The sequence below is a fragment of the Manacus candei genome, unplaced genomic scaffold (assembly GCF_025592945.1).
Source record: "Manacus candei isolate 608988 ecotype Guabito, Panama unplaced genomic scaffold, ASM2559294v1 h1tg000011l, whole genome shotgun sequence".
NCBI lineage: Eukaryota > Metazoa > Chordata > Aves > Passeriformes > Pipridae > Manacus > Manacus candei.
In genome coordinates this window covers 3,884,062-3,911,312 of record NW_026138059.1, presented here as the reverse complement: position 1 = coordinate 3,911,312, position 27,251 = coordinate 3,884,062, and the positions used below count along the sequence as shown (strand labels likewise).

The 27,251-nt window shown below is 41.5% G+C and overlaps 1 protein-coding gene across 4 annotated transcripts in view; it reads left to right on the top strand.

Annotated features, from left to right (window-relative positions):
* The first annotated feature begins 257 nt into the window (after positions 1–257).
* Positions 258–27,251, top strand: part of LPIN1 (lipin 1) — a 78,724-nt gene continuing 51,730 nt past the window's right edge. Inside the window, exons 1-2 of one of the 4 annotated variants that reach the window (XM_051778290.1) lie at positions 258–307; positions 22,634–22,690. In XM_051778290.1, the coding sequence (XP_051634250.1) occupies positions 22,643–22,690 (48 nt within the window). In that variant the 5' untranslated portion in view covers positions 258–307; positions 22,634–22,642. The other 3 variants (XM_051778289.1, XM_051778293.1, XM_051778292.1) reach the window with 3 other exon arrangements.

Below are 27,251 nucleotides of genomic sequence, written 5' to 3'. Positions count from 1 at the left end.
AAACAAAATCAAACTATTAAAATCCATACAAAATATAATTAATGATGGGAATAAAATGTTGTCAGTAAAAATTCCTTATATTCTGTTTCTGGAGTTTATAACTTGGCAAACTGTCTGCCCACAAAATCTCATATGCAAGTAAGGGTACTGACTGTTTGGAGGAGAATTTGTGTTTGTCAGGCTCTAATTTTTCACTGAACCTTTTGACTGAACTAGGACACTTGAGGAGTCAGTTGCAAGGAAAGTGTGCTCTGGTTTACTGAGCTCAGGTTTCTTGCTCTGACTGTGCTTCCAAGAACTTCGGCAGGTAAAATTAGCAAGCAAACACGATCACAGGGAAATTATGTTCTCTACAGCTTTGTTGTCTACAGCTAAAACTTGAAGGCAGCTTTTTGTATGTGGCAGCAACCAAGAGTGGTTTTAGTGGCGTATGCGGAGAACGGGGAAAAATTATCAGCTCAGGATGTCATCTGAGGAGGAAGACCAGCCAGAGACCCCCATTGGCTCCCCTTGGTCTTGGGTAAGAGCTTATGCCCTAAGGCTGCATAAATTATGCTTAAAGCTTTAGAAAAAAAAGTAACAACCTGGGCTGTGTGACCCTCCATAGTAGTGAGTATCAGCAGCTGTTTTACTCTTCTGTTGAAGTTTGTGTTTCATGAGTGGTTAGATTATTTGTTCCTGTTCAGTGTGGACATCTTAAAAAGAATTGAATGGGGAAAAGCTTCTTTTGCTTCTACTGTATATGTCAGGTGCTACAAGAAAACCTGGCTGATTCTGTACTCCTGGCCATGTAAGCAGCAATGTTGAAAGGTAACTTTAAGGTATAATGGAAGCGAAAGGATGTAAACAGTAGTGTAAATGTTTGCTCTGGAGGTCTACATTAAGAAAAGAGCCCATGAGATTGTATTACAAATATAGAAATGTCTTGCCATTTTTTTTTTCAGTAAGACTGAAGCTGCCTTAATGAAATACAATCTACACTGATGGTCCTCTAACAGTGGCTGCATGGTCCTGTGTTTTAAGATCTGGGCTTATGCCTAATGCTGCTAAAGAGGATGTGAGTCAGTACAGTTTTCTGGCAGAAAGATAGAGGATGAATTCACTCTGAAATGACTTTTAGTAGAAATAGGAACAGCTCTACTGCATGGTCTGAAAATCCTCTAAGTTTCAGGAAAAGGTGGGGGGATACAACCAAGGCTTTCAATTACTTAAAAAAAAAAATTAAAGTGATTAAAACCCAGTTATATGCTTTGAAATTAGTATTTATGGTTTCATATATATGGTTTTCTTATCTTTTGATAGACATACACATCTATGATTTTTCTGGGAATGACAATGTTTGAAATGGTTTCTAAATGTTAGGCATGAATGTGTGTGATAGCATGGAACTGATATGTCCTGAGGGTACCCAAGGAATTATCTGAGACAGTTGCTTTTTGAAGGTAGAAAGCATAGAATAAATTGGTTTATCTGCTAATAGAAACATGTATTTAAAGTAGTGTCATCCTTGGAGGAACATGCAGGGATGGTGAAAATAAGCACCAGTTGTTCTCACTATCAGGACAGAGATTTCCTGGTGACCAACGGTATTTGTGTGTTGGTAGATGTCTATTTAGGATGGAAAGGAAGATAATTTATAGGTCTTGATTTCTTAATTAAACATAACTGAAAACTTTCTATTTCCACTGAAAATGCCCTACAGACTTAGCAGAATGGAGACTGGGTGGGGAGAGATGTGTACTGATTGGTTCATGGATGACTGGAGAGCTAAGGAACATCTCGACTACATTAAACATAAACCAAATTGAGTAGAAACAAAGAAGGCAGGGATTTTATGTTTGCCTTAAAACTTCAAATGCAAGTGAATTTCTGGCCATCAGTTTTAGTAAAAATTAATATGTCCCACATAATATTTAACTATTGCATTTGCACGATGTGTACTTTACCTTAAATTTCCTTCTGAAATTTCTTTCATGTAAAGTCTCTAATTGCCAAGGGGAGTCATGGATCCCACTGCTCCTTGGAACAAATGTGTAAGTTTCATTACAAGCTAAATAAACAGTGTTATTCAGCATATAAAGGATATTGGATTTCTGATAGAAATAGATGTGCTAAAGATAATTCAAAGCTGTTGCTATTGGCCTTTAGGAGTTGCTGACTCTGGGCTTCCCCTAAGGACATCAGAAAAGAAGGTCTGTTTGCCTCCATAGATTTACTAAAGCGTTTCTGCATGTCACTCCCTGTAGAGTACAGAGAAAATTGTGGTCCTTGGAGAGGAAGACAGACTATATATATCTGTTAATATTAAAAGCTAATAATAGAGAGCTCTTCGATGAAAAGATGCCTGAGGTATGCAAAGATAAATATATGAGCCCCAGGCTTTGAAATGTAGCAGGTGATTAAAAACTTACATGCTTCCAGAAGCAAAGATTTCTTTTTGTAAGCATCTAGACCTCAAACATCCTCTGATTTACCAGGATATTGTAAGAGGAGCACACAAATATAATTTCATACAGACATTTTCTTTCCTTAAAGATATGAATGAGATTGTACATTTTTGTTCTTTCCAGAGTAGGAATAAATAAAAAGTAACAAATAAATTACACATGGATGGCCATATGCTGGGCACAGAAACCTGATTTCCCATTTATGACTGGGACAGGCACACATGGGCCATGTGGTGGCAACTGAGCTTGTGTCACAGACTGCTGGTGGCAGTCAGATTTGAGGGCTGTGGAGCTTCTCTTTCAACTAAATATTGCCCAAAATGGCCACTGGTGGGTCATGTGTGAGGATGCTTCTTCCCTCTGCTCTCTTCCCTCCTGGGGCAAAGAGCAATCATATTCAGCAGGGTGATCAGATCATCTCAGATGGAGACATGATGCTTGGCCTGACTTGCCCCCTGGCATCCCTGGGCATTGCTGCCCTCCTGCTGTGTCCCCCAGCAGCCACAGCAGCTGAGCCATGGGGGGATTTGCTGAGTTAGACTTTGTGGTGGGCATTGAAAACCACTAACATATTTAGCAAAGAAACACCCCCCACCCTGCCAAAACCCATATTGGAGAAAAGACAATATTGAGAATATTATTAAAACATCCCCAAGCTCTCCACATGGTGGCGTTTCTTTCAATTTGACCTCTTAAAGTTGTTTTTTTTTTACCTGATAACTAACAAAATACTATGGGTTGTGTAGCTTACATAACAGGTACTGTCAATGCTGTTCATATTTAATTACAGGGACATATTTAATTATCTAGGAGGGACATTAAAAGTACTCACACATCCTCATTATCACAAAATTTTAAAGCAGGACTGAGCCTGTCAAAGCATAGCAGACATCAAGAACAACTGTGCAAATTCCTGAATCAAATACAAACTTCCCATATGGCCCTAGGCAAAATTCAGGTTTCATTTGCTAGTGTTTCCACTTATTGCAGGTAGCTCTGCTCTGAGATTCCAGCTTGACACCTTCATATTCAGAGGAATTTCTACAACTTTCACCTGCACCACAGGGACTGAACATCTGTGAAAATACCCCCTGAGCCGCTTGCACTGGGTACCCAAATTAAACAGGCACACTTGAAAATTGTAACCTTCATTTTCCCCCTACCTGCAACATTTTAAAGTTAATTTAACCTGAATTTTATGTTGTGTTTTGAGGTCTTCTGGGAGAAGCTTTCCAGAAATGTAATGCCTTGCTGCAGTTGCCATCTGCTGCCAGTGCTGGCGCTGCAGTTGATGCTGCCAAGGGAGAGGGAGTGGTTGGCTTGGCAGGGCACTTCTCAGTTTCTGTCAATCTTTGCCCAGTCCCAGACCAAACCACTGGTCATTGATAAAACGCTGTAATTTCTCCAGGGTCACAGGCAGTCTTGGATTTACCAGGTTCCACTGGGGTTAACAATGTAATTAGCATCAATTTCTCTGGAAAGCTAAGAGTGTCTGTGTGTCTTTCACTGTGAGACTTTTACTACATTAAACAGCTTTCCTGTGTAAATCAGAAAGAGTGGGCCAGGGCCAGAGGCTGGTCTCCCCCCACCAACCCTGTTGGAGCTCAGAGCAGAGACCAGAGCCCATTTGCCTGGTGGCTGCAGTCCTGCACTTTACAGCAAGGATGCCCCCAGCAACTCTGAGAGTAGGGCTGTTCCCAGCTGTTCCAGCAGATGGAAATGGTCTGGACTCTGGAACTGCTCTGTCCTGTGGACCTTTGCTAGTGAAGGAACTCTCATACAGGGCCTGATTCCCCCCTCTCTTTCTGACCTGTGGCTGATCTGTACCACGTCAGGCACAGGGATTCAACTACTGCCCTATGCACAGGGTCCTCGGTGTGAGCTCTTCTTTTTTGTTTTGGTAGGCATTTTACAGCCATGTCCTGAGGAGACTTCAGATTTTTCAGAGGCAGGAGCATCTTTCCCCCATAGTGGTCTTACCCTGCCTTGCCTGGCAGGTCAGCAGCTGTAGCCAGGGGAGCAGATGCTGCCTAGTTGCAGCTCCTTGCTCCCATTTTGGAAGGCTGACACTTCAGAGACAGGAGGATATATTTTTGCAAGGTCTCAAAGGTATTCAGTGCAGATCTGCTTTCTTCCAGCATCAAGCACATGTGCTGCCTTCCCACCTAGTAAAGAACAAACAGCAAATTGAACACAGACCCTTCCCCAGGGTTCACCCCAGGGTTCACAGAGCACCTCTCTGGGGAGCTGGTTGCAGGCTGAGTCCTTTCGCATTTTATTTAGGGCAAATTGCTGGAGGTCAGCAATCCTTCTGTATCTGGAGATCATATCTCAGAAAGCCTGCTGTATCTTAATATAGATCTGAAAGTTCAGCTTGGTCCATGGGGATAAAAGTCTGTGAGGGCAATAAGTGGTTGGCAAATAGTGTCACGGGTGTCAGCTGCTTCACCTCCCATTTCCTGTTGCCTGCACTGCCTTTGCATGATAATCTTTCTTTGCATGATGAGTAATGCTTTAATAACATTTATCTTAAGATGCCATAAATGCAAATAAAGTGTTAACCTCTCTGCTTCCTACTCTCCTACTCCTTAACAGTGGTCTGTGACAATTCAATCTCAGAGTAGGAGTCTGAACCACGACAAGGCCAAACCCAAGAACTGGTCAGCCCAGGGGTGAGCTTCAGCAGCTCCAGCCAAGTGGCTCAGCAAAACTTATCCTGAGATCTGAGCTGCAAGTGCAAAACACTCCAAAAAGAGTGGAGAATATAAGAAAAACCCAATACAAACAGGCAGAAAGAACAAACACATCTCTAAGAACCAGGGCTGTCTCAAAATCTGCGATTTTTGAAATCAGTGATACATATTTGTTTCCTGCTGCCTACCTTTAGATATATCCATTTAAAATTTATCAGGCTCTTACTAGTCATGGCAAAGGTTAAAACCCTTTTTCATTTAAAGTCCTCTGTCTCTGGGAGATAAGCATAAGCTTCCTGAAAAGCAGCGTAAGTCTGGCACTTCCACTGCAGCTTCCCAAAGAGCTTCTGCTCCAAATAAACGAGCAGATAAGGGCTGGGCTGTCATCAGCTGGGCATTTCCCAGTGCCATCACCCAGGGAGCCAGGAGGCCATAAGTGCCATAATGGGGTGCACACAAAAAGGGACCATCTTGTTGGCACCTCAGAATGTGTCCCCACTGTTTTTAATGGGCACAAGCTGGGGAGATCATTGGAGAAGAGCCCTCATGGCACAACGGTTCAGGAAAGCAGAACTGTCTTCTACTTTGCTCAAAATGATACATAGGGGGTGTAGACTGTGTTAAGGAAACAGGACCAAATGATCTTGTGGAACTCATTGCTTTTACACAGCTAGAAATAATTAAGAAATTGCAAATGGAGCTGCATATGGAGAGGGCTAGAGACAGGCTTGGAAGTGAGCCTGGGAGCAGAAAGCAAAGCTGTACTTGCCTGTGGAGTAAAGGAGCAATGAGAAGAGAAGGATGTGTTTTGCTGCAAAGCCTTGTGTATGGCCATCCTGTCAGGGCATGCTGCCTCACAGCTCAAGCCCCCACGCTCCCGGTTCAAATGCACTGTGTGTTAGAACCGAGGTACGTGGAATCACAGTTCATGAAGTGAGGAGGGAAAGTGACCTCAAGACCATCCTCAGAATTGATTTTCTCTCTTTTGGTACCAGTAGCCTCACTCACAGGAAAATCAGCCACTATTTTTATGAGAATTTACCAGTATAATGTCATAGAAATGGATGTAGAGAGAAAAAGAAGTTCCTGAAACTGCTCCTCCTTTAGCCTGTGGTCTATGTTGTTCTAAATGGAGCTTGTAGCTTCTACTGCGCTTTCACCACCATCCTCAAGTTCTCTACACCTGTGCTCCTGTCTATCAGTGCCGTATTGGGGTGGTTTCCCCGCAAAGCTGACAGCAAAGGAGAGCCTTCACTCAGCTTTGCAAAGCCTCTTTGTGTTCTGTCCTATGGGGGCCCGAGAGTCCCCTCATAGGCATGAATTTTGTGGGTTTCACTGTGAGTTTTGTTCGGGTTCAGCTTCCTGAGGCACTGCTGTGGTGCTCAAGGGCAGGAGGCAAAGGCCTTTTTATCCCTCACTCGTACCATTTAGAAGCTACAGCTCTTTAAATCTTCAGCAAGTGGCAAGTGGTGGTTTTTATCTTCACAGTCCCTCAGGAAGTTCATCATCAAAACCACAGACCACAGCATAAAAGGGCAATCATTTACTCAAACACAGCAGGTACAATATTACAGGCACTGTTACCAGGCAGTGGAGACATGCCCATTCACAATACATGCTCCATCCTTCCTTCTAAAAGGCCAAGAAGAAAATACCTGATGGAGGTATTTATGTGTTTTCTGCATTGTCTTGCCCTTTTTTCCTTTTTTCCCTTCTGTCTCCTGAATTTCACAAAAGTCTTGGTCTGATCTTGGAGTAATTCTGTTTTTGTGGCATTAATCCTGAAATGCTCTGCTATAATGGATGAGGAAATTGTCCTTTGCCCAACAGAGATGGGGAACACAAGAGGCCAAGAAATTGCATATCTGTTCCCAAGCAAGGGAGGCCAGGAAGCAGCCCCCTTTCATGAAGGCCTGAAACAACAAGAAAAAAACTTCAGAAAGCGAGACTGAACATTGGCAGCTGGTCTGAAAGAATCTTTTTTATTCAGACACACTCTCCCTCTGAAGTCAATTGAATCAATCATCTCAGGAAGATCTTTCAGAGGAGTAAGATTTTGCAGGATTAGTCTAGAAATTAATCCAGTACATAGTGTGTTGCTACTTTTCTTTGCTCTTTCTTTAGTCCTTCAGTGATAAAAACCAGAAACTTGGAGCCTTTGAACTAAGTGGAAGATAACTGATCCACAAATCAGGTGAATAGTTTTAGCATATTCTTCTTTTAAATGCAGAGCCAGTAATGTGTCTGCATCACCACACAGACATTCTAACCCGATCTTATAGTTGTTTTTTCAAAATTCATTGATTCGTTAATATAATTGTGTTTCAGGCTAGAAATTTGCTAGAACACTCTGAAGCCCTTCTGGGCTACAAAATATATAAAAATGAAATAAGTATTTTCCAATGAATTTTCATGAACAGGTTGCAATCCCCAGTTGTGCTCCCTCCTGCGTTTGCAGAAGTTGTATAGCTGCCAAAAGGCTCTTAAAGTCAGGGATTTTTTGATCAAAAGTGCCCTCCAGTGGTCCCACACAATATTTATGGCTGGTGCCTGGTATTTATCTTCCTCTTCTTAGAAATGAGGCCATGAGATATTTAAAGCTTGAAGGAAGTACAGCCAATTAAATTGGATGTACCCTTTAAAAAAAGGTTGGATAATCTGAATGTATCCTTACATCCAGATATTTTATACGCTTGCTAACCAGTATGAAAGTTTCTTCTAAATCAATGTTTTACATCTCAGGAGTGTTTTTTCTGTATTATGGAGGAGTATAAGGCTCTGTTCTCTTTGCTCACCCTCTGCACATAGTACAGCTTTGATGCTAACAGCCTTAATGTAATCTGCTACAGGACAGAGGTGACCTTTTAAAAGCAAATAATATATCATCACGCATCTCAAGGGTAATTTTTAGTTACCCAAGCAATTAGGGATTCTGGATAGCTTGGCTAATAAAATCATTGGTTTTTCTTTAAAATCTGGAAATCAGGATGGATTGCCCTATTTTTTTAAAGTATTTTAGGATCCCAGGGACTCATTACTTCTTGAATATTTTAAGGCAGAGAAAGATGAAGTAGGGGTATAAATAGAGGCTTTGAGGGATTTCCATCCCAGTAAATATTTCTGAGAAATCTCTAGAGTTCAAGGATTTCCTTTCATTATAAATTTCTGAGCCCCTCCAATCTGCCAGCTTTTGCTTAGAGATTTTCATGAGTCAAAGACATCTGAGGGCTACCTTTCCTTCAGAGGGACATTTTGGAAACTCAATGGAAATATACTCTTTCATAAATAAATAATTTGCAATAAATATTTTATTTGAAAACTCTTGCAAAACAACAGTTTCCTTAATCTGTTTTAGCCTTATATAAAACAAAACAGATTAAACTTGAAGGAGAGTTTTCCCAATAGGTATTTAAATGTCCTTCATCTTTATTTCCTTAGCTAAATTGGATTCACTCTCCCTGTAATTTTGTAAGGTCAGTGGAAATGCAACAGTCATTGCAACTGAGCTAATCTAAAGCAATTACAGACACAACCTTTGGTAAAAAAAGTTTGGGTACTCATAAATCCCTTCTCCTGGAAATTTTATGTTATGTGTGCAATAGAGGCCAAAAGTTGAATGTAAGTCAAAGAAGACTTGACTCTTAGTTAAGATTGAGAAATGATCTGTAGCTGTTGACCTAATCAGTGCAGTGCTGGCCTGAGACAGGATGACAAAGCTATTTTCCCTTGTGGTGTTGGATGAGTTTCAACAACCCTCTGCAACTTTCTCAGTTGCTCAGTTGCAAGGGGATTATGCTAATAACATCTTTTGTAATATCCTGCAAGATTTGTCGAGGTTGTGCTGTAAGTGAGTGGGGTGATGCAGTTAATAAACAGGTTATAACCACAATAATAGTTTTCTTCCCCTTCTATGTGAAAAGTAACATTAAGTGATTGGAGTTTAAATGAAAGAAGGACTTTAGTTCTATTTTTCATCTCATTTCTCCTTTCTGTTTCCCTTCACAAGCTGTATTAGACTTGTAAAGTAGGAGCTCATGAAGATGGGCACAGACTATTTCTGCAGCAACACATTTGGATATAAACCATGCCATAAAGCTAATGTTTTGCTCAAAATTAATATACTTTCTCTCTCTTTTTCCCCCCAGGGTAGCAGTTTGTGGATAGTCAGGTCCTAATGGTATAACAGAGTACATGTAGTTTCCTTTAACTCTTATTTATTTGACTAGTTCACTAATTTTACACTCTTCCTCCTTTCGTAAGTGCTGCACAAATCTCTGTAGATCAGGAAATAGTACAGAAAAGAAACTTACAGGACCTGGGAAACACAAAGAAGACGGATGGTAGAAGAGGAATGTCATTTTATCTTGGCATAAGTCTGTGACACACAAAAAGGTGGCTTATTAATAGGCGTTTGGCAGACATACTACACCATACACCACTTAATGACTGCAAGAAGAAGACCAAAGCAGGTGTCTAATTTCCTGCAGGCAGCCTGTGCCTGATGGGTGGCAGGTTAGTGCAGCAGGAGAGGCAATGGTCACGTTTCCTGACTCAGTTTTCTTGGCAGTTCAGGGCAGCTAGGTAGGAGAGGGAAGTTTCTGCAATGGATGAGGAACTATGAAAATGTACTGGACTAAGAATTAACACAATCCTACTGCAGGATCCAGATATTTTGCTTTTGCATGGGCTGGGTCCTTTTCTTGTAGCCTGTAAATAGGAAAGGGCTATTAGCAGAACAGCCTGTGGTGATGGATCCAGGTTTGGAAGAAAGGTTGGGAAGAGAGAGGGGTAATGGTAAGAGTGAAGAAGAGGAGAAGGGTGAGGGATGACAGATCCAGGGGCATGGGGACACCAGCCGGTGAGGAAAAGGTTTCCCTTTCCACAGAGTACCCACATAAGTTGTTTGCAGGAGCTGGGCTGCATCCAGCTCAGCAATGCTTTCCCTTGGCTTTTGACAGGAGCTGGAGGGAGCCTTCACCCTCCACTGAGAAGGCCTGCCAAAGGCCAGAGGCAGCAGCCTTTACCTCTTCCTCACATGGCATCTGAGGAAGAAGCCTCAATCCCAGCCACTCCAGGGATTCCCACAGGTCCCCTGGGGCTCCCACCTACTGCTTTCCTGTGGACTGATTTGATCTCTACCCACATTGGAGGGAGCAAAATAGGATGCTGCAGGTTTTTTTACCTCATTTGTGCTCAGTGGAAAGAGAGGCTTTGTTTGAAGCCACTGAAGGATTCATTTCCACAATCTAAAGGCAACAATCCCACTGGAGTAACTCAGTCCTTGCAACTGTCTGTACCTCTCCACTGCCTACAGAGGGAACCGTGAGCTCACAGGCTTCCTCTAAGATTCGAGAAGATGCTACTCACTGGGGATTTGCACAACATTTCCACATGGGAGAGGCAGTTCCTCACTTTAACTGGCTTGAATCAGTTCACAGCTATTGAATAGGTGCCTTTTTTTGCTTGGTAATGTCAGTATTTTCTGCTTTGTAAAAGCCCTTTTTAAATCCCCAGACAAGCATCCCTGAAATCAGGATATGGGGATTGTTAGAACATATTTCCTGACTACCTGCTGTCCCTGTAGCTGGGCAGCAAGTTCCTTACCTGCCATATCAGTCAAGCAAACTTTTCAGCTCATCCTACGCTGCCTACATTAATGATGACTTGTTACTTATTAAGCTGGTGGCAAGTAGCAGACAGTGAATGACTGCCCAGACTTTTGAACGCTAAGATGTGGAAAAACACTTTCTTAAAGTAAGGAGGATTTCACTAAACAGACACCCTGGCACAACCTTTTTGTTTTGTCTCTGTACAGCATGTGACAAAGTGAGCCACAGTTAAAGGTTCTAAGCACTGCTGAAGGCCAGAAAACAGCAGTATAGAATATGAGTCAGTGCATGTCCTTTTCCTTTATAAACCCTGGGATAAGTTAATATTGGAAAAAAGGAAGCTCTTTTGACTGCTGTACTGATTTGCAGTGTGTATTTGCATTTGTTTTCACTTTTCCACTGACTATGAGAGCTCTGCTGAAGGAAAGCTGACTATTTTCAAGGAGCTGCAATCGCTGATGGAAGTGGTATGCTTTAGAGAAGGTACAAAAGCAGATCTATCCTGTAGGGAAAAAGGGTGAAAAACATAATGTAAAAAGAATAGCAGGCAGTTCTGGAAATGGTCTTTCCAAGACAGGCAAGAGGTACATTTACAGAAAACAGGTTGCATTTGAGTGCTCTATGTCATGCTGTCCAAAGGAAGCTCAAATGGATCATGCTTTAGCAATGCTACACTTCCTGTTGATTAGAAAGGGAATCCAGGCATAACCACCTTTGTTAAGATTATCTCAGGTAAAAGGGGCAGCTCCAGGATCTGATCCCACTTAAGAAATGTGACCTTGAAGTTAAAAGAAACTATTTTCTGTTCCTCAAGTCAGACAAGTACATCTGGGCTGAATACATCTTTGGATTATATGCCATGGGGACTCCAAATCTAGTGCTATCTCACTAACGCTAGCACTAACAACCCAGCCCAGAGGCAGGACATCTTGCTGTTCAACTGATGCCACATAATGAAGACTGTGACCTGCATGAGACAGGCTCTGAAAATGTAAAGTCCTGTGTTGGCAGCTCAAGCAAAACAAGAACAGCTGGACATATGTGCTTGCCCTCTGCAGGAATCCCTTCACACACGAATAATTACATTATGGGCATTGGATAGTGAAGAGACTACAAGTAGTCTCTACTGCACTTTAGCCGGCTACAGTGAACAGATTATCTCCTGCCACCATCTCTCTTTTTGTTGACTACCTGATCTGTGAAGGTAATTTAAAAATGGATCCTGCCAGTCTGGAGTATGAGGAGGTGTTAATTTCTCACAGAGCATTTAATAATTCTTCATCCATCTGAATGCAGGATTGCCTCTGAAGCCCAAAGCACTCAAGAAAAGATTATTTACAAAATGGAACTTTGAATGTTCCCTTGATTTAACTTCTGGGGGAAAATACCTCTTTTTTAGGCAACATAAACAGCACTTGGGATCCTCCATTGACAGAGGTGGATCTCTGATGTCCTTGGCCCTGTTGCTGGATGCAGGGTGAGGTTTGTGGTGTAGATCTTGCTACCTGTCTCTCTGTATTGTTCTTAAACTATAAATCCAGAAAACAGAGTCTCAGAGCATTCCTGAGGGCATCTGGTTATGCTCTATTAATCCAGCACTGCTTCACTGCCAGCCTAGGTGCAGTGGCACCTTTAGGAGTGTTAAATAAACAGTTGGAGTTGCTCTGTTCTTGAGTCAGCCAGCCTTGTGTGGTGCCATAAATTGGTGATATAAACATTATTCTCTACAGCCAGAGATCTGTAAAGCTTCACCCATAGCATTGTGCTGTCTGGAGAAAAACTATATGACATTTAACAAAGAGATCAACAGCTGCCATGCCACTGAGCCTGGTTTAGGCAAAATACTGAAGGAAAAAGGAGGAGAGGCAGAGAACTTCTAAAAGTTTGACATTGTTATATGGTGAAAGAATTTTAAAGCCAATGCAATTATTTTAGTATTAATTAAAGCCCAGTTAAGCGCAAGAGATTATTGACATTTAAAAAATATTTCGAAAGACTTTTAAAGCTTTCTGTGTGAACAAATACTAAACATGCACCACAGAAATAATACATTCCTGCCCCATTGCGTTCTGAGATACTTTCCAAGAACTTGATTCGAAGACTTCCCCTTGTTCTGCACATGCTGTTTTTCTTCTAGTCAGCAACGTGTCAGCATATGTTGATTGGGTTTTATGACTGCCTTCTTCCTAGAAATAGTCCTGAACAATGTGTAGCGCTAGTGAGAAAAACAAATCACTTCCAATGAAAAGGCACACTGAGCTTTCCCCTCCTCCTTTTTTTCTGCCTTTCTGGACAAAAGCCAGTAGGGAACTGCTTTCAAAGTCTATTTATGAACGTGTGTTTACTTTTGCATACACGTAGCTTTTACTACATGTGAGCCCTGTGTACTGACTCAAGCAGCTCAGAACCTTTGTGAACACTGAGAAATTCAGTTTCATAATGGTAGTCTGAAGTTGGTAATGTTTTCTCTGTTTTAAACTGAAAAAACAGAAGCAGAGCGGGGTTAGCTGGGCTGTGCAGCAGAGCACAGACAGCCTGCAATAGTGCCAGCTGCAATGGAAGTTTCCAAACTTCCTGACCTACCTCTCAGATGGGGGATTGTTTTTCCTCTCCTGTTGTTTCAACTGCAGAAATATGATCGTGGGACAAAAGGTGTGTCCTCTCCATATTACAAACATACCCATGTTTCCACAAAATGACCTAAACTTACTCCCTAAAAAGCTGTGGCTAGTAAATCCTTCTAAAAACTATGAAAACTACACACAAGACAATGGTACTTTTTTTTCTGCTGTTAGTAATGCACATGTGAGGCTTTGACTTCTTAAAGGTTTGAAAGAATAGCATAATTATCAGTATTTTTATCCTAGATAGACAGAGAAAAGTGGGAAAAAAGTATATTTTAATTAATTTGCATTTTAATGCAGGCTTGTTATGACGGTTCCAAACCTGTCATGAAGCCATATCTTAAAACCTGTAGTGCCCATTACTGTTGGTGCCGTTGCTGACTCTGGACAGTGACTTATATGTAAGTACTTAGATATCAGTACTGACTTGACAGAACTAACCTCTGTGGCAAAATTTAATCTTCTCTGAATAAATTGCATTCTGATGGAAGGCTTACCACAAATCAATGGCCAGGAGGATGGAAAACATCACTGGCAGCCTAAAATAGCCAAGATACCCATAGGGAAGACCTCTGAGTAAAAGTCTACAAGCAAACAAAGTGAGTAAAGAGAAAGAATAAAAAGCCCAGCTGATTTTTAAAGGTCAGCCCCAGATGAGGCCATTACCTCCCACTTGCCATGATATTTACGCTGCACTAAGGAGGCAGCTGCTGTAGGCAAATGGACAAAGGGCTCAATTCACAACATGAAAGGCTCACACAGCTTTTCAGTGTACAGCACCCAGTTTTGCACTGTCATCTTCCTAACCCCATCCTCACTACTGAAACTCATGCCTGAATTTGCACAGAAAACAAACGGAAGCAGGGAAATGCTCCTTTCCAAAAGCCTTTTACAAGGTGTTTGTATGTGACCTGTGGTGAAGTTTACTAGCAAGCCAAAACACAATCTGTGCCCGATATTATTTAAAGATCAGGCACAGCACAGCAGCCACAGCAGTTTTATTCTGTGTACTGCTGGGTGCTGTGGAGCCTGGGGATCCAGTGAGTGGCTCACGTCCAGTTTCTCAAGACTGTAAACAAGCCTGCTGCCAGTTCAGCTCCACTGCTGTACCTGTTTGACCAGAATCCCTCTGAACTAAGCCAAGAGCTTCTTAATAGTTCCTGCCTTTTTTGCCTTCTGAGGGTCCTCTGGGTATATGACTGAGCATGTATCTTGTGTCTCAGACTGAACATCAGTGGGGCACCATCAGCTTTGTGTGCTCTATATCACGAAAACCCCAAATTTACAGATTCTTCATGGCTGCAGATCCTATATTCTGCCAGAGTTCAGTACTCTGAATTCCTCTGTCTTGTACTTAACAACGAGGGTCTGGATGGCCCAAAGCTTCCTTCAAGGCCAACCGAATGCACAAGGGCATGTGCAGTGCAGTCATGCAGCTCCACTACCTGCCAGCTTTCTGCCCTTGGCTGTGAGGAGAAGCAACCATTTAAATCCTTCTCTGGTGAACGGCATGTATGGCCTTCTTCAGTGGTCTGGGGTAAGCTGTGGCCAGTAGCCCCCATTTCCAGGGCTCATGGTGAAGTTGCCCTGGAAAGGAGTGGGCTGGGAGGCCTCTGAGTCTGGAAAGGCTGATGCCATGAGGGAGGATGTGAAGATCGGGTGATGTGTAAACATCACCTCACGAAACACCTTTTGGTAGCCTGAGGTGGTTCCTAAGAGAAACATTCCCAGGTGCAGTGTTAACTGCAGCCGTTAAAACATCCGCCAAAAGCAAGCTCAGGTGTGGTGGTGGGGCCACCATCTCTGCCAATGGTGGTGGCAGCCAAACGTGCTCCACCCAGCTGAATGGTCTGTGGGAGATGACAAAACAGCCTTTATCAAACTATGTTGTAAGATCTTAGATAAACAGCTGATAATTCTTTCTGTGAGTGACTAATGTGAGGTTAAGAAATGGGAGGAGCTAAGCAGGAAGAATCCAGTCCTGGCATGAGGCTCTTTCAGGATGTACTTCAAAGACCAGAGTTGGAGTCCCCTGTGTTAACCCAGTGCTGGGATGTACTTACTGAGGTGTGGGACTAAATGAACTGCCATGCAGTGTCTTGCTTCCGGTCCTTATTTTTAACTTTACTAAAACTCACTTTCAAGTATGGTTAGCAAACCACTATGCCTGAGCCCCGCTGCAGATTGCAGCACCTTGACAGTTCCTCTTCTCCCACTGACACTGAGCAAGAAGATTGGAGCTCTGGGACAGAAATGTCATCGACATTCTCACTTTTTTTTTTTTTTTTTAATTTAGAGGCTGGATTATTACAAAGGAATCAGCATATGTCTGGATTTTTAAATCACTTAGGAACTTGAGGTACTACAAACTGGGAAATGAACTCATTGAGAGCAGTCCTGCAGAGAAGGTCTTGAGTGTCCTGGTGGATGAAAAGCTGGATGTGAGCCAGCAATGTGCACTCAGTCCAGAGGTGAGAGTACCCTGGACTGCATCAGAAGGAGCCGTGGTGAGACCCCATCTGTAGCACTGACTCCAGCTCTGGGGTTCGCAATACAGGCAAGATGTGGACCTGTTAGAGCAGGTCCAAAGGAGGGACACAAAAGCACTGGAACACTGCTCCTATGAAGACAGGCTGAAGGAGCTGGGGTTGTTCAGCCTGGAGAACAGGAGACATCAGAGTAGCCTTCCAGTACTTGAAGGGGGCTTATATAAAAGAAGGAGAGCGACTTGTCACAAGGGCATGTAGTGATAAGACAAGGGGGAACAGTTTTAAACTAAAAGAGGATTATATTAGATGTTAGGAAGAAATTCTTTACTGTGAGTGGTGAGGCACTGGCACAGGTTGCCCAGAGAAGTTGTGGATGCTCCATCCTTGGAAGTGTATAAGGCCAGGTTGAATGGGAATTCGAGCAACCTGGTCTAGCAGGTGGCATCTGTCCCCATGGTGGTGGGGGCTTGAAACAAGATGATCTTTAAGATCCCTTCCAACCCAAGACATTCCATGATTCTATGATTAAAATGCAGCTATCCATATTTTTAGCAGTGATGGGGCACGGAAAATACTGTGCTTGCACTGTAAGAGCTGCCCTGGCTCCCATGCTGCCTCTAGAGCAATAGAGGCTGTGAGGGCTGGGCAAGTTTGGAGACTCCAAGCCGCTTGTGATCTTTCCACCCTACACCTGTTCCTCTGTCTCCATGTGATGTCTTGGGACCCTGGAGCTACCAGGACCCTTGACTATAGTGGCTCCTTTGACTTGGAAGCAACTACATGGGCCAGGTTTGAGTGAGGTGATAAGGCAGTACTGGTTTTTTGTCATACCTCCTCTGCTTCATACAATAAAACTTGAATATGATTTCTGTGTTGCAAAGTACTTAAACTGTTCTGTGGAGATCTCCATGGGCTGCAGCCCCATTTGGCCTCCTACAGACCAGTGGCTATATTTAGGTAGTCTTCTTGTAGAAGCTAAATGTAGACAGGAATTTTTTGGCTTGATGAGTTAAGACATCAGGCCATTTGACTATGAAATCGTTACTGCAGTTTTTGATAGAACTCTCTGTAGTTATGTTTTTTAATCATTATTTACTGATGTCCCAAGCTTCATCTGACTAATTACAACCTCTCCAGGAAAACTAAAGTTGTCAGTCAAACCTGACTTACTTCAGATACTAGGAAATGGTTTTCTTACTCTAGGTCACTTAGAAAGGTAATTTGGTCATGTGCCTAAATTAGATCATCATCTTATTTTGAAAGAAGGTGTCTGTCTTTCCTCTTTGTTGCTTAAAATTTACTCTGTAGTGGAGGTAGCATCCTCTCACAAAAGGTACCAGCTCTGGGTCACTGCGACAGAACAGATCAACTGCTCTGCAGTAGGCACCCACACTACAGAGAAAATGTAACTCACCTCTGGGCAGCAGGTGTGGCTCTTGTAATTGTTTTGTAAAATCAAATGCTCTTCAAGGGAAGCAATTGGATGTTTCAATCTGATATTAGCAGCAATGAAGCACACATACACTGTGTACTTAACTACATTTAGAGGCATGATTACTGTAGGAATCTGATTTAAATTACCTGAGTAATTCACAAATGAGTAACTTTGTTTACAACATCTGTTGCATCAATGCGACGGGCTAAACACCAGTCAGGTGATACCATGAGATTGAGTCAGAAGTTTGAGACAGAAGAGCTGCTTAGGTCACCCTGTCCACCCCTTGGCTACTCTGCCATGCTTCCTTATACCTCATTTTTGCATTGTTTCCTTAGTCAGATTCAAAACATTTCATATAACAGGGTTTTCACCACCAGTTTCTGAATTTTTTTCCACTGTGAGATTTCATTGTTAGAAAAGAACTCCTGAAAATGCACACTCATTCTGCTGTGTCACTTCACCACAGAATAATAGAATACAAGTCTGAAAGAGACTCAGAGATCATCTAGTCCATTTCTATGCCTACAGGCAAATTCGGCTATAATTAAAACATTTCTGAAAAATGCGTGTTCAGCCTGCTCTGAAAGATCTCAGCTTCTTCCACCAAGCCATATTAGAGCTTGTGTGGTCCTGTTATCATAATGTTTTCATAATGCCTAAATGTTTCCTGTTTTCTTTCATGCTCACTGAGTCTCTATATCTCTCCCAAGGAGACATGGATTACAGTTATTACCTTTTCATTTTTTCCTTGAAATATTTTTATATAACATGTATTTTTCCCTCCAGTGAGAGTATGAAGTTCTCTTGCAGATATCAGGCCTGTTACCTCTGAGTCTTCTGTTTTGCTTCACCTTCTATCAGCTATAATAAATATCTTAATTCTTAAATGTTTCCTGTTTAGTTGGGAAAAATACAGCTTGGCTTAATGCTGCCAGACTGGGCAATATAGGGTCACAAAGACTCTTTTTAGAGGTCAAAAGGCAAATTTAGCTTTGCACCAGAAGTTACAGTTTCCTTATTAATATTATTGAATTTACTCTGACAGTTTAGGAGGATAATATTAATTTTAGTCATCAGGAGAACTGAGCAATAAGGCCTGTGGCATCCCCACGCTCCTGGAAGGAAGAAGGTTCAGGTAGCTCCAGAGGCAGTCTGGATCTCTTTGCCACACTGGTGTTAATGAACTAAACAGTGACAGTGCCCATTCTCTGGCTTTGATGCTACTGGTGTAATCTAGACACCTCCATGCTATTAAACTCCATCAGCACCCAAAACCGGTTGGCCCCCTTCAGATGCCTATTGGAAATGCTCTGTGCTCATTCCCAAACTGGGAGCTGCCAGCTGGCCGTGGCACCCATGCCAAGTGTTGTTCTTCCAGCAACAGGGCACAGGCCAGAGCGTCCCAGTGACTCGGCCTGTGCCTTGACTCTGATTGTCTTGTACAGGAATAGCACTTGTGTCCTATTTCACTAACTCAAGTGCGAGGTCATCTTTTCCTCACATTAGCTTGTTCTCTGAGGTCAGCAGAGTGCCTACAGAGGCTGGCACAACTGAAGAAAAGATTTAATGCATTGTGTCTACTTTAAAATAATTTTTGCTCCTGTCAGTTTGCATTTCTCAGCCTACTAAGTAGGAAAAGCAGACAGTTGATTTACAACAGTCACTCTGAAAATGGACAAAATATCATTCAATAAATACTAAATTTTTCCATTAATTACAGGACTGAATGAAAGCTCCTTAGGGTTGTTTTTCAAAAGCGGGCAGGAGCAGCAATTAGAAAACTCTAAAGATCAAATACTGAACTGCAACGTTAACTGTACTTTCAAACTGCTGGCAGGGATCCTGGAGAGTCACGTGGCTGTTGCACCAGTACACAAAGAATGTTTTACAGGCCTGTCTCTGATCACTGTTTTTCAGACGAACTGAATGCACAGGCACTTTCGTACAATTACCAACTCTGTTGCAACACACTGTTGACTTTTCTGCTGATGAAACATACTGTTTTCCTGTGGCAGTTCCTATTATTATGTTTCGGAGATTTATTTTTTGGATCAGAGAACTTTGTTTTTAAGAAAGAAAGAAAAGGAAAGAATGAGTGCACTTAGCTCAGAAGGCCAACTGTATCCTGGACTGCAACCAAAGCAGCATGGACAGCAGGTCGAGGAAGGTGTTTCTGTCCTTCTACTCTGCCCTGGTGAGACCCCACCTGGAGTGTGGCTTCTATCTCTGGGGTCCTCAGCACAGGAAAGGTGTGGAGCTGTGTGAAGGTTTCATTCCACAAAAATCCAATCTCCAAGCTTCCCCCACCTCCCCACAATTTACCTCAACACCAAAGAGAAACCAAGACAACCTGTTACAGCAGGTCCAGAGGAGGGACACAAAAATGATCAGAGGGATGGAATACCTGTCCTATAAAGACAGGGTGAGAGAGTTGGAGTTGTTCAACCTGGAGAAGCTGAGACCCCAGGGGGAGATCTTAGGGCACCTTCCAGTAACTAAATGGGCAACAAGGGACCTGGAGAGGGACTTTTTATAAGGGTATGTAGTGACAGGACAAGGTGGAATGCTTTAAACTGAAAGAGGGTAGATTTATATTAGATATCATTATTAGATTTATATTAGATATATTATATTAGATATTAGATATAAGAAGTTTCTTACTATGACGGTGATGAGGCACTGGCACAGGCTGTCTAGAGAAGTTGTGGATGCCCTATCCCTGGAAGTGGTTCAAGGCCAGGTTGGATGGGGCTTTGAGCAAGCTGGTCTCATAAAGCTTATACTTCCCATAGCAGGGGAATTGGAACTAGATTATCTTTAAGGTCCTTTCCAACCCAACCATTCTATGACAGCTCTGAGACACAAACAGGCACATGCAACATGAAATTGTAATTATATTGAATTCAACATTTGCATACAATATGCATGTGTATTTCAATATTGATATGGTTTGAAGCTGGCTCCCTGCCAAGTCTCCAAACCTTACCACAAGAAGTCCCCCTCCTCCCCCCCAAAACTCAGGGAGAAGAGGGAAAAAACAACCAAGAAAACCGAAACAAGAGAGAGACAGCTAAAGTAATATATATAAATATATTTACACTTATATTACAGTTATATACAATTGAAATATATATACAATTTCACAAGGGAAAGGAAAGGGGGAAGGGAAAAGGAACAAAATCAAAATAAAATATATATATATCCCAATCAGTAGCCCGAGATCTAGCAACTAAAAGAAATTAGCAAAAGACTATCTTACTACTCTCCTTGGGGCAACAGAAAGTCACTCTGGAACGATGGCCAGCAACCTCTGCCTCCCAAGGTCAACAAAGCCTTACCAGGCCTCGCTCCTCAACACAACAAACTCAATAGCAGGGAACCTGCACCTCCAAGCTGCCAGAAGGAAAGAGAAAGAAGGCCTCTCCTCCTTTCTTCTTATAGCCTGACTTACATAAAAATTGTAGGGAGTACTGGGTAAATCTGGGCCCTTCCTTGGTTACAAACTGGTCACCAAGGAAGGCCTAGACCAAACTACCACAAACGTATAATTTAACCTGTAAGCGTGTTTCTGTTCATTTAATTATTGACACAATAATGCCAGTATTTTTATTCTACTTCTGAGAGTAGAAAGGATAGATCACTTGTTAAAACAATGGACCACATATAAAGATCTATTTCTAATTCAGATGCTAGAATTCCTTTGTAATGCAGATAAGTAATTTAATCGGGGTGTGTCTCAGTTTCCTTATCTGAAAAATGGAATTTATAACACCTCCTGGTCCATAAGATTGTTGAGAGACTCAGTAAATTCTGTTTGAATAGTGTTGTGCAATCCCTAGTGTAATGTTCAAGTGCAAGATATTATGGTGAACGGAGAAGGGCTGTGTGCCAAACCTCTATGTCTTCTGATGGTGCCACCCCAAACTCATTTATCACATCCCCCCCACAAAATGTCATTTTAATTATACATATACCAGAGTGTGTGAGTGTAACGAACAGTAAAGGAACCCTTAAGAACTGCATCTACTAGAACTGGGTGAATTTATTTCTGTAATGCTTGTTTTTTGGTTTCTGATTGCTCCTTATTTGTAATTGTTTCATTGTCTTAATTCAAACAAAAGAAAGTTCAGAAAAAGAATAATTTCATGCCTTTTCTATTTACTCAGTAAAATTCCATGGAGTATTCTAGGTTTCATATAACTTGGGAATGACAGAGAGCAGAATGGGTTGGGTTTTTTCTGGTGAGCATTTGTGTTTGAAAAATTTTGATATTTGAATATGAGGAAATATGAGTATTTTCAGAACACACCACCAGCAAACCTGGTCACATTTGGAAGTTAATTCTTCAAGACAAGAAAAGGAAATCTTTCAAATTATTTTTCATATCATCATATTTATTGATCCTGTAGAATTAGTTCTTTCAGTATGAAATTTCACTATGAAATAAAAAGTAGTATAAAATGCTGTACAGAATTTCTCTTCAATAACTTTTACTTTTATTTTAAACATGTAGCCCTTCATCTCCAACAACAGTGGAAGCTTACTCTATTTAGTGGATATTAATTTATTTCAGTGTGTCTTGCAACTGTAGCTTCTTTAAAAATGAAATCATCATTCACTCCTACTTCTGTGCATTCAAAAAGAGGTTGTCACAGTAATTGTGTGCCACCTCAGCTGTGGGGCTCTGTCTGTGGAGGTACAGCCACTCTGCTGAGGCTCTTGTGCTGCCTGTCAGCTGGGCATTGCTCATGGAATAAACTCATGGCTCTGCTATGAGGCTCCTGAGCCCCAGGTTGCTTCAAAGGGGATGAAGTGTGTTCTTCTTGTACTACAGAACTTCTTTTCCTATCTTACTTGATATTAGAGGTTTTCCTGTGCCATGAACAGGTCTAAGAATGCTGCATTATGAAAAGACTTTTTTCCTAGGCAGTGGGGTGGAATTACAGCTCTACCTCTGCCCTTTGTATTGGCCATCCCCATACTGCAAAAGGATAAACAGAGACTGTTGTGGTCCCTGCTTCTTCAGAGCTTGCAGGGATCCTCTCCTTCCAAGCTCCGTCCAGCTGATGACACAGATCTTACCAGCAGAGGACTAAATCCTTCTGCAAAACCCCTAAAAACTGAGGCAGAAAGAGAGAACTGAGAACATTTCTCAGTTCAGATAAAGAGTGAGGATGACACAAGGGCAATGTGGCTTACAAAAGAATCACAGGAGAGGTATTCATTAAGAGCAGCTGCATTTCAAGGACCATGATTGAGGCTTGTATACATTAACTTCTCTGTATAGTTAATTAACTGCATTATATCTCATTATTTTTTGGTTTTTTTTTCAGATTCCGTTGATGAAAGATCCCGGTTGGATTCGAAATGTCTGGACTCGCAATCTAAATGTAGGAATTTAATTGTTCATTTGCTTTTTCAACTCAGTGCCATAAAGCAGGCCTAGCTTGAAGCCCAGTGAGTCTTTGCTAAAGCAGGATCAGGCAGTGGTTAACTCTTCCCACTTTCTGGTACCCAGCTTGTTCAAGTATCACCCTTTGGACACTGTGTTACTATATGTCCCCCGTGGTATTACTATTCTTGTTTGGAAAGTTTTGAGTGGCTCTGGTGGCCCTCACACGTGCTTGGTACCAGCAGGATAAGGATGTAAACAGCACAAAAGTTTGGAAAGTTGGCACCTGACCTGGGCAATAAACACAGAATAAGCAAACCTGTGGCAAAGGTGAGATGCAAAACATGTCCCAAGCCAGGGAAAACATGCCCAGACATCCCTGCTGCTGCTCTCCTGCAAGGCAGAGAGCATATCTATGAGGTGGTGGTCTTGGAACACAGCCATGGATTGACAGAAGAACTACTCAGGAGAAGAAATGAGAGAGGGGGAATGGCACTTCCCACTCCAGTGATAGATCCACCACTGCTGAATGATTAGTGGAGGAGGGAAAAGAGGCAGACCTGGGGATCTGCCTGATGATTTTCGAAGTGACTCTGGTTTGTATTTCTCAGTGACCTACTCTTACAGTGATGGTGGAGCAGAGTATTTAGACGCTGACGTGTTTGAAATCATACGCAAGACCATGGCATTTCTACCCAGCATCAAGCAGAGCAATGCAATCATATCCACTGAGCTGAGCTACTGGAGTCACCACACAGCTCTGTATAGGTTTCACAGGAGATGTATTAGTCTGGGTGGAGTATAATCTTAGCATAGCTATAGTGCTATCTCATGTAAATCCCACTCTGGTGTTTCCAGATAGCCTACACAGTGCAGTGTAGGATATATTCTATGACTTACAGAAGAACCTTCCTGATCCAAGAGCCTGTGGAGAGTAACATGTAGCTCCTCAGTGTGTGGTGGCTGGTTGGTAGAACCTGGTAGCTTCTCGGTTTGGGTGTGGCAGATGTAGGAAGGTATGTCAGCTTCTACAAATTGAAGATCTAACCTTCATGAAGAGTTTGATATTAGCAATGTCACATAAACTGGACAGGTACAAAAGCCAAACAGGCAGTCTGAAATGAGGACGAGGTTGGTTGCTGTTGTCAGGGTTTGGGTTTGGACATCCAATACTGTAGCTGAGCTTTGCAGACAGAAAGGCACCTTGAAATTCAAAATGCCAGTAAAATGAACAGGGAAGGAACTCCAATTAACAAAGGACAGCATAAAATCTGAAAATTAAACATATGTAAGGCAATATTACAGATGTGATCTTTTCGTTCCAAACTTTGGGAACATTCAGATCTGTATTTGGGTGAGATTCTGAACTTTACAAGAACATCTCCCGGCTAACCAAAACATGCCATGTGAACTTGTACTGTAACTTTGAAAGAACTGGGGATAATGCATTCTTCCTGTAAGGCTATACTTTAAGAAGAAGCATGTTATGTTTTATTTGGGAAAAATTTTGTATTCTTCTTTATGTATCAATACTATGTTGTTTGCCCTAAATGTCTCATAATCTAGTACAGAAATACATGAAGAAGAGGAAGAGGAAGAATTTTGTAATGTGGATGTGCCATATTTAAAATGTGCTGCACAGAAAGAAGATCATGGGAAATTTGCAAACTACTACTAATAAAAGAAATCTCATGGGTGTTGCAGACAAAAGATATATTTGCACTAAGTTGGGCCTATGTCTGCTCAGAGAAGATAGCAGTATGAAACAGAAAGTGAGAAACCCACATCAGATTTAATCTGCCAGGGGAAGCAGAATTGCACAGAACAAATTACATCTGACCTGGACAAAGCAGATGAGCAATAAGTATGATCCCAACCCCATGCAAGCAACATGAAAAACATGCAGCGTGAATGAGCTGGGATGTCACCTAGGGCTGCAGGGGAGGGACATCTGATATCACCGGGATGACTGCACAGGGAAGCCTTTCTGTTTGTGCACAAATTGCAGTGTGGGGGTGGAAATGGGGAAAACAGTGTCTGAAGAATTCAGATCAGAAGCAGACATGTACCTTGACATGACTCTGAACTATCTGTGGGTATGACTTTGTTTTTTATTCTATGGAATAGAATTATTTTCTGACCAGTCCTTTGTCTCTTCCTGTACTATGGCAGAGCTTGATAAAAACACTGCTTGCCTAGTTTGTTCCTAGTCTTGCTATTAAAAAAAAAAAAATAAATCTTCATCTGTTTGAAACAGTGAGCAAGGCCCTTTGCTTATGTAATACAGAGTTCACTGGCTTGAACGGGATTATATTGTTTTGTGTAAACTGAATATCAGGCCTGATACTTTCAGGCTCTAAACTCACTGGGATGGGAATTCTCTTTGTGCCTGACACACTGAACACAATGTCACTGATGTGCAAGTAATAGTAAAACAAGCTTATGTTGCTTTTGTGGGCAGAAACTGCTAGTTTTGGGAGACTGTGCATAGATTTGTCTGAAGTAGATAAACTGTACAATCAACTGGAATGAGGGTAACAGGAATGGGGCAAAGTCTCTGATGAATTCTCATATTTGCATAACGGAATATGGAAAGCATACAGGCTGCCAGGACAAAAGCTTTCTGTCCCAGGACATGCTGGACCTAATGAAATGGATTTCACTAATTTCACCAAAGTAAATGATTTCCATAGATTTACACAAAATGCTTGTTTTAAGACAAACCTCTGCCTCATTTATGGAACAAGGATGAATAATTTTCACAGTGTGCTAATTCTTGAATGCAGCTATTTTATTGAAATACCAAGAAGTCTTGTATGTACGTGCAAGTGCTTGTAAGCTCTTTTCAAACTGTGAACAGGAATACATGGAGACAGAATTGACCCTCACTGGCATTTATGCAAGGGCAGGATATAGAGAGTTAAATGTAGAGCAGGCGGGGTTGGTAATACAATTAATTTACAATATCTTAATACTGGACTAACTAAAATTGTTTCAACTTTCTCAGTTCAACACTGAATTACATTTTCTTATAATGGATCATTGCCTCCTGAGAGTCATTCCAATATATCATAATTTTTGACCATTTTAAGACAGGTGTTTCACTTGCAAAAACTTTTGTGCATTTTAGACTTCAAGACTCTTTTATATTGAAATTTTTATTAGAGTAAAATTCTAATTTTTGCACAGCTTTCATCAAAACAGCAAAAATCAGAAAAAAAAAAGAGAAATACCTCCTTTCAAATAACAGACTGTAGTTTCTCCATCATCTGAATACCCTTTGTCACAGCAAACCTAAATTTAGTTTTCCAAATAATTATTTTTAGACTGATGGAGATGAAATTCTGCTTAATTTCAGTTCTGAAACAACATTCCTTCCTATGTTCAGGGATCATAGTGCTATAAAACTTCTGGAGAGACCACACTCACTTTGACACTGACCACGTTTTCAGGGAAGGATTTACTACTGAGTTACCAGCGACGCTTCTCCCACACATAGAAATTTGAATATGAAACTGACATAAAATAAAGTATCATTTTCATTATTTTGCAAAGTCAATCAAATCTATTAACTATATTAGTACTCTAGATGTAGAAATCATAACAAGCCCAATCCTCAGATAACATCACATAGATATGCATGTCCTTAAAGAAGATGTAATGACTGATAGCAGGTACAAAACGGAAATAAATGACAATGTTCCTGCTTTAATACACCTGACCAGGAGAATGAATTGCTTAGATAAGAGAAAGACTGCACTTAACAACCTTATTTACTGATTATTTGCCCAGGCTTGATGCAAATAATTAAAGAGAATTTATTGTCCTGTGACTGCATGTGTAGGATTTAATTGTGTGCCTCAGGATTTTCACACAATCTTGAGTATTAACTGTATATATAACAATATATTTTTAAGAACAAACCAGCCCATAACAATAAGATTAAGTCAGCTTTGACAGCAAGTATGACTGAAAAGATTATTTGCTTGAGCAAAATATACTTTTAAACATTGTCATTGTTCCATATAGCTCAAATTTTGCATGAAAAATATTATGGCAAGCATTCAAAGGATGATTGTACTTCAAATTCAGAACAAGCACAGTCCTTGGCATAAACCACAATCACTGAAATCCCCAATAATGGAATTACAAGGAAAGTGCTTCTAAGACAGATTATCCCAAAACAGTATCTCATCTCTCCCCTGAATCACCCAGTACTGAGTCTAGAGGTTAAAGATCAGAGAGATCTGAAATCCGTGCTGCCAGATTAAGGTGTCCTCACAGCTTGACACACAAGAAGGAATGAGCAGACAGTGTGGAAATGCCTTAGGGCAGGAGCTCATGAACAGATCTGCACCCTTGTGCCTGCCTCACTATTACAGACAGCCCAGTGGGGGGAAAGCAGGGGCCCTTCAAGCAGAGGCACAGGACCTGCACCTGCTGCACAGGGTGAATTGGGAAAATTACCCTTTTAAATGTTACACACAGCCATTTGAAAAAAAAAAATGCTGTAACGTGGTTACATTCTACCACTTCAAATATTCAAGAAAACTGAGTAT